The 15,725-nt window shown below is 52.6% G+C and overlaps 2 protein-coding genes across 2 annotated transcripts in view; one reads left to right on the top strand and one right to left on the bottom strand.

The window, feature by feature from the left end:
* The window catches only part of LOC140427619 (ribosomal RNA processing protein 1 homolog B-like), a 944,136-nt gene that overhangs the window by 282,865 nt on the left and 645,546 nt on the right, over positions 1-15,725 (top strand). The gene's annotated exons all lie outside the window — the stretch shown is intronic.
* trappc10 (trafficking protein particle complex subunit 10) overlaps positions 1-15,725 on the bottom strand; it is a 160,838-nt gene that overhangs the window by 61,660 nt on the left and 83,453 nt on the right. The window contains exons 12-16 of the mRNA XM_072513026.1: positions 14,189-14,329; positions 11,827-11,939; positions 10,776-11,290; positions 9,106-9,247; positions 4,516-4,674 (exon numbers count right to left, since the gene is read on the bottom strand). Of these exons, the coding sequence (XP_072369127.1) occupies positions 4,516-4,674; positions 9,106-9,247; positions 10,776-11,290; positions 11,827-11,939; positions 14,189-14,329 (1,070 nt within the window). The remainder of the gene's footprint in view (positions 1-4,515; positions 4,675-9,105; positions 9,248-10,775; positions 11,291-11,826; positions 11,940-14,188; positions 14,330-15,725) is intronic.

Here is a 15,725-nt window from a genome sequence, read left to right as displayed (position 1 = left end):
CCGTCCAAACCCGGCCAACGTCCCGATATCCCCGTCCAAACCCGGCCAATGTCCCGATATCCCCGTCCAAACCCGGCCAACGTCCCGATATCCCCGTCCAAACCCGGACAACGTCTCGATATCCCCGTCCAAACCCGGCCAACGTCCCGATATCCCCGTCCAAACCCGGACAACGTCCCGATATCCTCGTCCAAACCCGGCCAACGTCCCGATATCCTCGTCCAAACCCGGCCAACGTCCCGATATCCTCGTCCAAACCCGGCCAACGTCCCGATATCCTCGTCCAAACCCGGCCAATGTCCCGATATCCTCGTCCAAACCCGGCCAACGTCCCGATATCCCCGTCCAAACCCGGCCAACGTCCCGATATCCCCGTGCAAACTCGGCAAATATCCCGATATCTCCATCCAAACCTGGCCAACGTCCCGATATTCCCGTCCAAACCGGCCAATGTCTCGATATCCCCGTCCAAACCCGTCTAACACCTCGATATCCCCGTCCAAACCCAGCCAACGTCCCGATATCTCCGTCCAAACCCGGCCAATGTCCCGATATCTCCGTCCAAACCCGTCCAACGCCCCGATAGCCCCGTCCAAACCCGTCCAACGCCCCGATATCCCCGTTCAAACCCGGCCAACGTCCCGATATCCCCGTCCAAACCTGGCCAACGTCCCGATATCCCCGTCCAAACCCGGCCAAGGTCCCGATATCCCCGTCCAAACCCGGCCAATGTCCCGATATCCCCGTTCAATCCCGGCCAACGTCCCGATATCCCCGTCCAAACCTGGCCAACGTCCCGATATCCCCGTCCAAAGCCGGACAACGTCCCAATATCTCCGTCCAAACCCGGCCAACGTCCCGATATCCCCGTCCAAACCCGACCAATGTCCCGATATCCCCGTCCAAACCCGGCCAATGTCCCGATATCTCCGTCCAAACCCGGCCAATGTCCCGATATCTCTGTCCAAACCCGGCCAACGTCCCGATATCCCCGTCCAAAGCCGGACAACGTCCCGATATCTCCGTCCAAACCCGGCCAATGTCCCGATATCCCCGTCCAAACCCGTCCAACGTCCCGATATCCCCGTCCAACGTCCCGATATCTCAGTCCAAACCCGGACAACGTCCCGACATCCCTGTCCAAACCCGGCCAACATCCCGATATCCCGGTCCAAAGCCGGCCAACGTCCCGATATCCCCGTCCAAACCCGGCCAACGTCCCGATATCCCCGTCCAAACCAGGCCAACGTCCCGATATCCCCGTCCAAACCCGGCCAACGTCCCGATATCTCCGTCCAAACCCGGCCAACGTCCCGATATCCCCGTCCAAACCCGGACAACGTCCCGATATCCCCGTCCAAACTCGGCAAATATCCCGATATCCCCGTCCAAACCCGGCCAACGTCCCGATATCCCCGTCCAACGTCCCGATATCCCCGTCCAAACCCGGCCAACGTCCCGATATCCCCGTCCAAACCCGGCCAACGTCCCGATATCCCTGTCCAAACCCGGCCAACGTCCCGATATCCCCGTCCAAACCCCCGATATCCCCGTCCAAACCCGGCCAACGTCCCGATATCTCCGTCCAAACCAGGCCAACGTCCCGATATCCCCGTCCAACGTCCCGATATCACCGTCCAAACCAGATGTAGCTTCTCACCAGCACCTTCATTCGGGACATTCTGGGATGTCCTTTGAGAAAGTCCTTCCAGATGGCATCCTGTGCCTTTGCCGGGACAGGCTCCCTGCTGCCTCACAGGAGGATGCCGTTCGCCACGGTCAGTTCCTCTGACAGCTGTTGCTGCTGACCACCGTATAGCACCAGATGTCAAACCTTGGCAAGGAATCCATGACATTCAGGACAGCAATCACTTCATTCGCCATAGCGGGGTTCGCGGATTCAATCTGTGGGGAAGACAGCTCCACGCATCAGCGTGCACAATGTAGGGGCCTGGGCGGTGCTCAAAAGAGTATTCGTAGGCAGCCAATAACAGAGCTCAGCGCTGAATCCTTCCAAACCTTATTGGCAGGATCGCCTTGTTCTTTACAGAAGAGGCAGAGCAATGGCTTGTGATTGACGACAATAAAAAATAGACACACTGCCGAAACCAGATGTCACCAAATACAACCGCCAGACCTTCTTTTCCGATCTGGGCATATTTTCTCTCGGCCACAGCCTGCATCCTGGAAGCAAAAAACGCCCTGACAGTCATGGCCGTCACTCATCTGTTGGGCCACAACTGCCCCAATGCCAATTGGCGAAGCATCAAATAGTTTTGAAGAGTCAACACCCCTGAGGAGGACATCCGTTGCTTCACCATTTTAACGTCGCATCCTGGGCCTTGCACCAAGTCAAAGGCTGCCGCAAACAGCAGGTGGAGGGGGGCAAGGACGGTAGCCAAATTTGGAATAAATCACCCAGAGTAATTTACCTCTCCAAGAAATGAATGAAAATCGCTTATTGTCACGAGTAGGCTTCAATGAAGTTACTGTGAAAAGCCCCTAGTCGCCACATTCCGGCGCCTGTTCGGGGAGGCAGGTACGGGAATCGAACCGTGCTGCTGGCCTGCCTTGGTCTGCTTTCAAAGCCAGCGATTTAGCTCCCCATGTCTGTGTGGGTTTCACCCCCACAACACAAAGATGTGCAGGTTAGGTGGATTGGCCACGCTAAATTGCCCCTTAATTGGAAACAAAGTTGGGTTCTCTAAATTTTAAAAAAAGCGAAGAGCAAAGTGCTGCATCAGACAGAACAATATAGTGCAGAACAGGCCCTTCGAGTCTGTACCGACTGCCTACCTATCCCATTTGCCAGCACTTGGTCCATAGCCTTGAATGTTACAATGGGCCAAGTCCTCATCCAGGTACTTTTTGAAGGATGTGAGGCAACCCGCCTCTCAGACCCTCCCAGGCCGTGCGTTCCAGACCCTCACCACCCTCTGGGTAAAAAGGTTTTTCTTCAAATCCCCCCTGAACCTCTCTCCCCCCCCCCTTTGAATTTGCATCCTCTCGTGACTGACCCTTCAACTAAGGGGAACAGCTGTTCCCTATCCACCCTGTCCATGCCCCTCATAATCTTTAAAACCTCGATCAGGTCGCCCCTCAGTCTTCTCTGCTCCAGCGAAACAACCCAAGCCTATCCAACCTCTCCTCATAGCTTAAATGTTCCACCCCAGGCACCATCCTGGTGAATCTCCTCTGCACCCCCTCCAGTGCGATCACATCCTTCCTATAATGTGGTGGCCAGAATTGCACACAGTGCTCCAGCTGTGGCCTCACTAATGTTCTATACAACTCCAACAGGACCTCCCTGCTTTTGTAATCTGTGCCCCGATTGATAAGGCAAGTGTCCCATGTGCCTTTTTCACCACCACATTAACCTGCCCTCCTGCCTTTAGAGATCTATGGACAAACATGCCCAGGTCCCTTTGTTCCTCGGAACTTCCCAGTGTCAGGCAAATTAATTGAATATTTCCTTGTCACATTGATCCTTCCAGAGTGTATCACTTCACACTTTTCAGGATTAAATTCCATCGACCATTATTCTGCCCATTTGCCCATCCCGTCTGTATCTTCCTGTAACCCAAAACACTCAACCTCACTGTTAACCACCCGGCCAATCTTTGTGTCATCCACAAACTTACTGATCCTTCCCCCCACATAGACATCTATGTTGTTTATATAAATGAGGAACACTAGGGAGCCCAGCACAGATCCCTGTGGTCACCACTGCTCACTGGCTTCCAGGCACTAAAACAGCCGTCTGTCATCACCCTCCGTCTCCTACAGCTCAGCCAGCCTTGAACCCACCTTCTCAAGTTCCCCTGTATCCCATGTGCATTTGCCTTCTTTATCAGTCTCCCATCTGGGACCTTGTCAAAGACTTTGCTGAAATCCATGTAAACTACATCAACTGCACTACCCTCATCTACACATCTGGTCACATGCTCAAACAATTCACTCAAATTTGTTAGGCATGACCTTCCTCTGGCAAAGCCATGCTGACTACTCCTGATCAAACCTTGCCTTGCCAAGTGGAGATAGATTTTCTCCTTCAGAGTTTTCTCCAAATACTTTCCCTACCACTGTAAGAAGTCTTACAACATCGGGTTAGGGGCAGGTTAACACCAGGTTAAAGTTCAACAGGTTTATTTGGAATTATGGGCTTTCGGTGCGTAGCTCCTTCATCAGGTGGGTTAAGAGGTGGGTTACACAAACACATATGTAGATAAAGCAAATGGTGCAAGACGATACTTTGGATCGTACTCCACAAGGACCACAGGGAAGATACACATTCCCTCCCCGTAGGTCCCGTGTGCGATATCACAATAAGGATAGCATTAAACTGAAAGAAAAAATGAACACGGACAAAGATTAGTAAGTAGCAAGCCAGAGAATTGGGCAAGTTGTAAAAACAAACAAAAGATGACCAAAGAGGGAGAAGATAAACCATGAGGGTGAACTTGCAAGTAATATAAAAACGGACAGCAAGAGATTCTTTAAATATATAATATTCACCCCCGCTGCTGGTGGAGACAGTGGCAGTGCTGCTTGCCGAATGCAGGATGGGCAAAGTGTCGGTGATGCTCAGCTGCAGTGTGTCTCCGCTCTTCACCGTATAATGTCCGGTCTGTATCGTGAACGTCACACTCTGAGATATACCGGCCAGGAGGCTGTCTAAATAAAGTAGACAGGCACAGATTATTACACAGCGCAGCGCACAAAACACAACACTGATAGAGTGCCACACTGTCAGAGGGTCAGTGCTGAGGGAGTGCCACACTGTCAGAGGGTCAGTACTGAGGGAGTGCCACACTGTCAGAGGGTCAGTGCTGAGGGAGTGCCACACTGTCAGAGGGTCAGTACTGAGGGAGTGCCGCACTGTCAGAGGGTCAGTACTGAGGGAGTGCCACACTGTCAGAGGGTCAGTACTGAGAGAGTGCCGCACTGTCAGAGGGTCAGTACTGAGGGAGTGCCGCACTGTCAGAGGGTCAGTATTGAGGGAGTGCTGCACTGTCAGAGGGTCAGTGCTGAGGGAGTGCCACACTGTAAGAGGGTCAGTACTGAGGGAGTGCTGCACTGTCAGAGGGTCAGTGCTGAGGGAGTGCCGCACTGTCAGAGGGTCAGTACTGAGGGAGTGCCGCACTGTCAGAGGGTCAGTACTGAGGGAGTGCCGCACTGTCAGAGGGTCAGTACTGAGGGAGTGCTGCACTGTCAGAGGGTGAGTACTGAGGGAGTGCCGCACTGTCAGAGGGTCAGTACTGAGGGAGTGCCGCACTGTCAGAGGGTCAGTACTGAGGGAGTGCTGCACTGTCAGAGGGTCAGTACTGAGGGAGTACTGCACTGTCAGAGGGTCAGTACTGATAAGAGTGCCACACTGTCAGAGGGTCAGTGCTGAGGGACTGCTGCACTGTCAGAGGGTCAGTGCTGAGGGACTGCTGCACTGTCAGAGGGTCAGTGCTGAGGGACTGCTGCACTGTCAGAGGGTCAGTACTGAGGGAGTGCCGCACTGTCAGAGGGTCAGTACTGAGGGAGTGCCGCACTGTCAGAGGGTCAGTACTGAGGGAGTGCCGCACTGTCAGAGGGTCAGTACTGAGGGAGTGCCGCGCTGTCAGAGGGTCAGTACTGAAGGAGTGCCGCACTGTCAGAGGGTCAGTACTGAGGATGTGCCGCACTGTCAGAGGGTCAGTACTGAGGGAGTGCCGCGCTGTCAGAGGGTCAGTACTGAGGGAGTGCTGCACTGTCAGAGGGTCAGTACTGAGGGAGTGCTGCACTGTCAGAGGGTCAGTGCTGAGGGAGTGCCGCACTGTCAGAGGGTCAGTACTGAGGGAGTGCCGCACTGTCAGAGGGTCAGTACTGAGGGAGTGCCGCACTGTCAGAGGGTCAGTACTGAGGGAGTGCTGCACTGTCAGAGGGTGAGTACTGAGGAAGTGCCGCACTGTCAGAGGGTCAGTACTGAGGGAGTGCCGCACTGTCAGAGGGTCAGTACTGAGGGAGTGCTGCACTGTCAGAGGGTCAGTACTGAGGGTGAGCTCCACTGTCAGAGGGTCAGTACTGAGGGAGTACTGCACTGTCAGAGGGTCAGTACTGATAAGAGTGCCACACTGTCAGAGGGTCAGTGCTGAGGGACTGCTGCACTGTCAGAGGGTCAGTGCTGAGGGACTGCTGCACTGTCAGAGGGTCAGTGCTGAGGGACTGCTGCACTGTCAGAGGGTCAGTACTGAGGGAGTGCCGCACTGTCAGAGGGTCAGTACTGAGGGAGTGCCGCACTGTCAGAGGGTCAGTACTGAGGGAGTGCCGCACTGTCAGAGGGTCAGTACTGAGGGAGTGCCGCGCTGTCAGAGGGTCAGTACTGAAGGAGTGCCGCACTGTCAGAGGGTCAGTACTGAGGATGTGCCGCACTGTCAGAGGGTCAGTACTGAGGGAGTGCCGCGCTGTCAGAGGGTCAGTACTGAGGGAGTGCCGCACTGTCAGAGGGTCAGTACTGAGGGAGTGCTGCACTGTCAGAGGGTCAGTACTGAGGGAGCGCCACACAGTCAGAGGGTCAGTACTGAGGGAGTGCTGCACTGTCAGAGGGTCAGTACTGAGGGAGTGCCGCACTGTCAGATGGTCAGTACTGAGGGAGTGCTGCCCTGTCAGAGGGTCAGTACTGAGGGACTGCCGCACTGTCAGAGGGTCAGTACTGAGGGAGTGCCGCCCTGTCAGAGGGTCAGTACTGATGGAGTGTTGCACTGTCAGAGGGTCAGTACTGAGGGAGTGCTGCACTGTCAGAGGGTCAGTACTGAGGGAGTGCCGCACTGTCAGAGGGTCAGTACTGAGGGAGTGCCGCACTGTCAGAGGGTCAGTACTGAGGGAGTGCTGCACTGTCAGAGGGTCAGTACTGAGTGAGTGCTGCACTGTCAGAGGGTCAGTACTGAGGGAGTGCCGCACTGTCAGAGGGTCAGTACTGAGGGAGTGCTGCACTGTCAGAGGGTCAGTACTGAGTGAGTGCTGCACTGTCAGAGGGTCAGTACTGAGGGAGTGCCGCACTGTCAGAGGGTCAGTACTGAGGGAGTGCCGCACTGTCAGAGGGTCAGTACTGAGGGAGTGCCGCACTGTCAGAGGGTCAGTACTGAGGGAGTGCCGCACTGTCAGAGGGTCAGTACTGAGGGAGTGCCGCACTGTCAGAGGGTCAGTACTGAGGGAGTGCCGCACTGTCAGAGGGTCAGTACTGAGGGAGTGCTGCACTGTCAGAGGGTCAGTACTGAGGGAGTGCTGCACTGTCAGAGGGTCAGTACTGAGGGAGTGCCGCACAGTCAGAGGGTCAGTACTGAGGGAGTGCCGCACTGTCAGAGGGTCAGTACTGAGGGAGTGCTGCACTGTCAGAGGGTCAGTACTGAGGGAGTGCCGCACTGTCAGAGGGTCAGAGTAGTCACCTGGAACGCCAGGAGACTGAACGGCTCAATGGAAAGATCCAGAGGCGTCGTCCATCTGAACAGCCCGAGGGCCGACGTAATCTTCCTCCAAGAGACACACATGAGGGAGAAGGACTGACTGAGCGGACAAAAGAGCTGGATAGGACAGATCTACCACGTGTGTTACGGGACAAGGGCTGTGAGGGTGGCCATACTGTTCAATAAGAGGGCGACATTCCCAGCAACAAAGACGGTGACGGCCCTGGTGGGCGATATGTCATAGTTTGTGGGGCGCTGGAAGGGGCACCGGTGGTGCTGGCAAATCTGTACGCGTCCAATTTGGACAACACAGACTTTCTAAAAATGGCCATGGCAGAAATCCCTGACATTGACTCCCACTGACTCATTATTTGGGGCGGTGGGGGTCACTGGCCAGGCTCCGCACTACAAGGACGCGAGGTTGGAGACGGGCTGGGCCAACGCCCCCCCCCATGGAGGCTGGACACAGCTCTCCTCGTGAACAAGGCCTTCTGTCAAGGCGTTCCGTCACAAGCCATTAATGGGTACATATCCTGCAACCAGAATGGGGAGGTCTTACCCTCTACATTCTGGGAGGCACTGAAGGTGGTGATGAAGGAGATATAATCGCTCTCAGGGATCGGAAGGAGGGCGGTTCGGCTGCAGCTGTTTCATTCCATATTGGAGGCGGATCGGCGGTACATTTTTAGCAAACGCCCTATCCCTTCCTGACCCATTCTTATAGAATTTACAGTGCAGAAGGAGGCCATTCGGCCCATCAAGTCTGCACCGGCTCTTGGAAAGAGCACCCTACCCAAGGCCCACACCTACACCCTATCCCCATAACCCAGTAACCCCACCCAACACTAAGGGCAATTTTGGACATTATGGGCAATTTAGCATTGCCAATCCACCAAACCCGCACATCTTTGGACTGTGGGAGGAAACCGGAGCACCCGGAGGAAACCCACGCACACACGGGGAGGATGTGCAGACTCCGCACAGACAGTGCCCCAAGCCGGAATCGAACCCGGGACCCTGGCGCTGTGAAGCAATTGTGCTATCCACAATGCTACCGTGCTGCTCGTCTTTACCCAGCTGTTCTGAAGCTTTGACCTCCCTCTTCTTATTTCCAATCTCTCCTCATCCGAAGACCCCCATCTCCCAAAATTCTGGGGGTTACCATTTATCAGGAACGGAACTGGACCCAGCCATATAAATACTGCGGCTACAATAATAGGTCAAAGACTAAGAATCTTGCGGCAAGTAACTCATCTCCTGACTCCCCAAAGCCTGTCCACCATCTACAAGGCACAAGTCAGGAGTGTGATGGAAACTCTCCACTTGCCTGGATGAGCGCAGCTCCAACAACACTCAGCTCGACATCATCCAGGACAAAGCAGCCCCGCTCCATGGGCACCACATCCACCAATAAGCCAAGGGCTCAGAGTCACTCACCACCCTGACTGGGAAATATATCGCCGTTCCTTTACTGTCGATGGGGGCAATATCCTGGAACTCCCTCCCTAACAGCACAGTGGGTGTACCTACACCACATAGAATGCAGCTGTTCAGGAAGGCAGCTCACCACCACCTTCTGAATGGTAACTAGGGATGGGCAGTAATTGGTGCACTAACCAGCGACGCCCACATCCCATTAAATAATTTTTAAATCTTAAATTCCAAATGAACTCACCAGTCATTGGTTGCAGTTTGAGCAGAGGTTCCTGTGAGTACACTTCATATTGAATAATAGGATAGATGTGAGGGAGAGTGAACTGAACCCGCCCCACAGAGGCACAAAGCTGCCGCAATGTGTACGTCCCAGCTTCCTTAGCCTGAACAAAGAACATTAAACCAAGGTTATAACTGAAACGCACCAACATCCTCCCAGTATCAGTGTTTCATCACAACACAGTTCAGATACCAACCCGCAGCTCACCAGCAAACAACTGCACATGTTCCACTCCTCTGCTGAACACACAGACTCTCACTGGGGTACGGGTCCCACACACACTGACTCTCTCACTGGGGTATGGGTTCCACACACACTGACTCTCACTGGGGTACGGGTTCCACACACACTGACTCTCTCACTGGGGTATGGGTTCCACACACACTGACTCTCACTGGGGTACGGGTTCCACACACACTGACTCTCACTGGGGTATGGGTCCCACACACACTGACTCTCACTGGGGTACGGGTTCCACACACACTGACTCTCACTGGGGTACGGGTTCCACACACACTGACGCTCACTGGGGTATGGGTCCCACACACACTGACTCTCACTGGGGTACGGGTCCCACACACACTGACTCTCACTGGGGTACGGGTCCCACACACACTGACCCTCACTGGGGTACGGGTCCCACACACACTGACTCACTGGGGTACGGGTCCCACACACACTGACTCTCACTGGGTTACAGGTCCCACACACACTGACTCTCACTGGGGTACGGATCCCACACCCACTGACTCTCACTGGGGGTCCCACACACACTGACTCTCACTGGGGTACGGGTCCCACACACACTGACTCTCACTGGGGTAGGGGTTCCACACACACTGACTCTCACTGGGGTAGGGGTTCCACACACACTGACTCTCAATGGGGTAGGGGTTCAACACACACTGACTCTCACTGGGGTAGGGGTTCCACACACACTGACTCTCACTGGGGTACGGGTTCCACACACACTGACTCTCACTGGGGTACGGGTTCCACACACACTGACTCTCACTGGGGTAGGGGTTCCACACACACTGACTCTCACTGGGGTACGGGTTCCACACACACTGACTCTCACTGGGGTACGGGTTCCACACACACTGACGCTCACTGGGGTACGGGTCCCACACACACTGACTCTCACTGGGGTACGGGTCCCACACACACTGACTCTCACTGGGGTACGGGTCCCACACACACTGACTCTCACTGGGCTACGGGTGCCCCTTGTTCTTTGACCCATTTACCCTGCATAGTTTTCAGAGTTGAGGTACCTATCCCATACCCAAATAGTGACCCGGCCGTGACTCCTTATCCCTCATGGCTGCTGGTCAGCTTCTTCGTTGCTACTTCCTCGGTCCCATTCCCATACTTGTCTATCTGTTTTCATTCACACACCCAACATGTATCACATCATCCCCGCTCTTCCGGCAACTCCCATATTCTGTTTCTGCCTCAACTCCCCACCCCACAGCCATCCATTTCTCGCTTCAGGCTCCCTCGCCTCTCTGGAACGTTCCTGTGAGAGTTTTGCACTTTGTATGAAGATGGGTGATCTCGCGATGGCACAGCTAGACCTACAGGGAGCTGCCATTATTTTTAGTGTTTTGAGTTTTGAAAGCACTTGCCTCTGTTTTGAAGTGGATGGTGTTAATTCCTGGTTTCAGCAGTATGTCAGTGGTCCGTAACACATGGGCAGCATCTTCCACAGCCAGCCCGGAGGATCGTTCCAGGGAGGAGCTGCTCTCCTGTCTCCCGAACAGCAGGTGCATGTTCTTGCAGATAATGCCGCTGGAATTCAGCGAGCTGTCTGAAGGACTTTGCTCATAAAGCTCGCATAGTTCAATGAAAGGCTGTTTGTTCCTGGGGGAAGGGTGGCCAATGGGCCCACTGGGGAAGAGGAAGATCCCATTCACATTCCGACTGCGGCTGCCAAGCTCACTGCTCCTCTTGGATGTGTCTTTACTGACAGAGAGGTTCAGGTGAATGGAAAGCTGATGTAGGTGCACAGGGAGGGGCATGAGGCTGTGCACGGTCAGTTCAATCTCGAGGAGCCCACCTACATGAACCATTGCACACACCGGCTTGAAACACAAACTCTGCAACTGGAGAAAGCCCTCCATCCCCAGCAGCAAGCGGTCATCTGAAAACACAGAACACAGCACAGCGGTTTAAACAAACCTTTCTCCCTGATCCAAACTTCGGCCGTGCCCACAAGCTAGCTTCATCCACCCAACCACAAATCATAGAATTTACAGAGCAGAAGGAGGCCATTCGGCCCATCGAGTCTGCACCGGCTCTTGGAAAGAGCACCCTACCCAAGGTCAACACCTCCACCCTATCCCCATAACCCAGTAACCCCACCCAACACCAAGGGCAATTTAGCATGGCCAATCCACCTAACCTGCACATCTTTGGACTGTGGGAGGAAACCGGAGCACCCGGAGGAAACCCACGCACACACGGGGAGAACGTGCAGACTCCGCACAGACAGTGACCCAAGCCGGAATCGAACCTGGGACCCTGGAGCTGTGCAGCAATTGTGCTAACCGCTGTGCTACCGTGTTGCCCACTCCCTCCCCAGTCTAACTCCACACCTCCAAACTCTGGAAGTCAGAGTTAGGACGGTGCAGTTTAATTCCCCTCAGCACATGGATGATGATAGTTTCCTGGTCTCACCTTGCCCGCTGTCAGGCTGCTGTGTCAGGTTCAGAATCTCCTGGCAGAAGTGTATGCGTTCTGTTTCAGTCAGGTTGTCGTCACCAGCCAGCAGGCTACTGGTCTGGAGGTAGCTAGGAAACTGGGTTAATGGACAGTAACAGAATATTGGGGAGGGAGGCCTTTGGGCCCATTGCGTCTTCTCCGCCATTCAATGTGATCATGACTGGTTGTCTATCTCAATACCATATTCCTGCACTCTCCCCATAACCCGGCACACCTTCCGTGCCTTGAAATCTATTTCTTTATCAAATACATTCAGTGATTTGGCCTCTACAGCCTTATGCAGCGAAGAATTCCACAGGTTCACCATCTTCCAGGCGATGAGATTTCTCCTCATCTCAGTCCTAACTCAGCCAGGGGAAACAATATCTCTGCATCCAGTCTGTGCGGTTCTGTCAGAAGCGAATACGTTTCAGCGAGATCCCCTCTCATTCTCCCTCCGTGGAAAGTAAATAATCAGGAAAATGTTTTGATTTTTCTTTTTGTGCAAAATCACCGTCATATCCTTGAAAAAAAGCTCACGGGGATGCGATTGGTTTAACTGGATTAGAGGCACAAAGACCAGACGGGGCAACCATCAATAAGGCCGTGAAGGTCAGTGGTTCGATATGAAACCAGCGGTTCGAAGTTGGCTGGTGCATTTCAAAAGAGAATCTATACAATTGGAAGATTGTAAATAGATTTTTAAAAATAAATTAATTTTTTCCAATGAAGGGGCAATTTAGCGCGGCCAATCCACCTACCCTGCGCATCTTTAGGTTGTGGGGATGAAACCCACGCAGACACGGGGAGAATGTGCAAACTCCACACGTAGAGTGAATTGGGGCCGGGATCGAACACGTGTCCTCAGTGCCGTGAGGCAGAAGTGCTAACCACTGCGCCACACTGCCACCCGGGAAGATTGTAAATAGTGGTCATCAAGTTAAAAAGCTGTTCAATTCTGGGAAAGGAGGAATTCTAAATGAAATGAAATGAATTGAAAATCGCTTATTGTCACGAGTAAGCTTCAATGAAGTTACTGTGAAAAGCCCCTAGTCGCCACATTGCGGCGCCTGTTCGGGGAGGCTGGTACGGGAATTGAACCGTGCTGCTGGCCTGCCTTGGTCTGCTTTCAAAGCCAGCGATTTAGCCCAGTGTGCTAAACCAGCCCCAGAGGATTGTAGGAACCAATAGAGGGTAAGATCAAAGGGGAAAAGCAGATTTAAGAAAACATTGAAGACTGTGGGGGTGGTGGCTGGCAAGGTCTCAACGAAGATGGAGCTTGGACGAAGCCAGACTTGGAGAACTAGTTAGTGGTCACCCTCAGAGCATATCTTAAAGCAGCAGGGCATTCTGTGGTAAAGTTATTGCAATTTTATAGATTAGAAAATCTATAAGGACTATTGCCAGCAAAAGGGGGTTTTAGCTCTGTGTTTATTTTAAGCCAAGTTCTTTTCGAAAATGTTCAAAAAGTACAGTTAACTGTGTAAAGGTATTATTGTGTTTTCAGTGTTAATTGTTTTTCTTTATTTTAATTAATGTTTAACCTTTCAGTGACTTGTGAACAAGAACATCCAGGTCGCTTTGTACATCAGCATTTCCCAATCTATCACCATTTAAATAATACTCTGCCATTCTGGTTTTTGTAACAAAGTGGATAACTTTAGATTTATCCACATAATACTGCATCTACCATCTATTTGCCCACTCATTCAACTTGTCCAAGTAACCTTGAAGCCTCTAAACATCCTCTTCACCACTCACATTCCCACCAAGTTTTGTGTCATCAGCAAACTTATAAATATTACTTTTGGTTCTCACATCCAAACCATTGATGCACGTTGTGAACAGCTGGGGCCCCAAGCACGGATTCCTGCAGCACCCCACTAGTCACTGCCTACCACTCCAAAACATACCTATTTATTCCTACTCTCCGTTTCCTGAGCGCTAACCGATTCTTGATCCATGTCAGTATGGTATCAATCCTTCCTGCAGACTGATCATGGACAGCTCACCTCTGGGGTTCCTGGCTACTAACCACCTTCATCACCAAGTTAATCTCATAGAAACACGAACATCATGTCGGAGACGACACAAGGCTCGGAGTGTGCAGCGAAATGGCCCTGCCGGACAGTCCATTGGGATGGTCCGAGAGGGCATCACAGTATACTGACTACTTGTATTTATATAGCCCGTTAGAATGTAGGAGTCCAATGAATGGCCAAGTCTAGAGTTAACAAAAGGGTTTCAGCAGCAAATGAGCTGAGACAGGGGTCCCCAGAGCATCACCCTGGGTGTTTGGATTACTCGTCCAGTGACAGAGTGTCATGTACAAGGATACTTCTGGGTTTGCTGGAGCTGCTTCTGACACTCAGCCAGTTGTTTCCGTGTGTGCGCGATGAGCAGAGGCCAACCCTCGGCCTGGTACGTTTTCAGTGCTTCCTGAAGATACATTTCTGCTTTCTGAGGCTCCCCTTTTCTCCTGGCAGCAAGAAAACAATGATCAGATTAATAATAATCTTTATTATTGTCACAAGTAGGCTAACATTAATACTGCAATGAAGTTACTGTGAAAAGCCTCTAGTCGCCACCTACCGGCGCCTGCTCGGGTACACAGAGGGACAATTCAGAATGTCTTGTGGGAGGAAACCGGAGCAGCCGGAGGAAATCCACGCAGACACGGGGAGAACGTGCAGACTCCGCACAGACAGTGACCAGAGGCCAGAATTGAACCTGGGACCCTGGAGCTGTGACGCAACAGTGCTAACCGCTGTGCTAACCACTGAGCCGCCCATTGAAGAGAAATTCAAAGAGAATTGCCAGAAATACTCAGCAGCTGACTCAGCCTTTTGCTTTTGAAAAATGAAATGAAAATCGCTTATTGTCACAAGTAGGCTTCAATTGAAGTTACTGTGAAAAGCCCCTAGTCGCCACATTCCGGTGCCTGTTCGGGGAGGCAGGTACGGGACAGGTGACAGCTCTGGGTTGATCAATTGCAGATTCTGTGCTCAAAAGGAGCGTTCGAAAGGAGGATCTAAATGATCATTAACTGCTCCATTTGTTGTAGAACCAGCACCTCGCAGCACATAAGCACTGTCTTGGGACAGGATCTGGTTACCGCTGGCAAGGCTGGCATTCCCTCAAGGTGGTGCTTATGGGCCATCTTGAACTACTGCAGTTCTTGATCAAAATACTCCACAACCAGTAAGCACCACTGAAGACTTTGTCCTTCTCGGTGGAAGAAATTGAGGCTTTGGAAGGTGCGGTCACTGAAGACTTTGTCAGTAGCTGCAGTCCATCTTGTATCCTCTTCTTCTGGAGCAGAATCACAGGATCTTTACTGTGCAATAGGTGGCCATTCAGCCCATCAAGTCCATACTGACTGTCTGAAAGAGTAGATCAAAGATCACTTACTTCCAAACCGGTCCGATGGATTTGGGGATGTCTGATAAATCCATTAAATTAAGCGACACTTTGGCATCCAAACTGGGCCTGTCATAATGGGTAGAGGGCAGACCTGGGGGCCTGTCAGACATTTGGGGGTTGGGGGGCTTTTACAGGTCAAAGGATACAGACATCCTGAGACATTGTAAGGGATGTAGACAGCCCAGGACATGAGGCACAGCATGATCTCTGGAAATACAGGGTGGCTGGTCACCCTGATCCAATGTGCCACCTGTACACTCTGCCACACATGGGCAGATGGCAGGGTTGGGTAGATGGGTTGTTTGGAGGTTTACACACTCTCTCGATGCCTCGGCTTCAACTCCCCGTGTTCCCAACAAAGTCCCTTGATGCGTTTGGTGCCTTCCCAAATAAACCTTTCCATTTTTGTTGGTCAGAAGCCAGTCTCGCCCATCAGTATGTTTGACCTGGCG

The sequence above is a fragment of the Scyliorhinus torazame genome, chromosome 8 (assembly GCF_047496885.1).
Source record: "Scyliorhinus torazame isolate Kashiwa2021f chromosome 8, sScyTor2.1, whole genome shotgun sequence".
NCBI classification, from domain to species: Eukaryota; Metazoa; Chordata; class Chondrichthyes; order Carcharhiniformes; family Scyliorhinidae; genus Scyliorhinus; species Scyliorhinus torazame.
The sequence above is the reverse complement of the archived record's forward strand: the minus strand, read 5'-3'. Positions and strand labels throughout refer to the sequence as shown.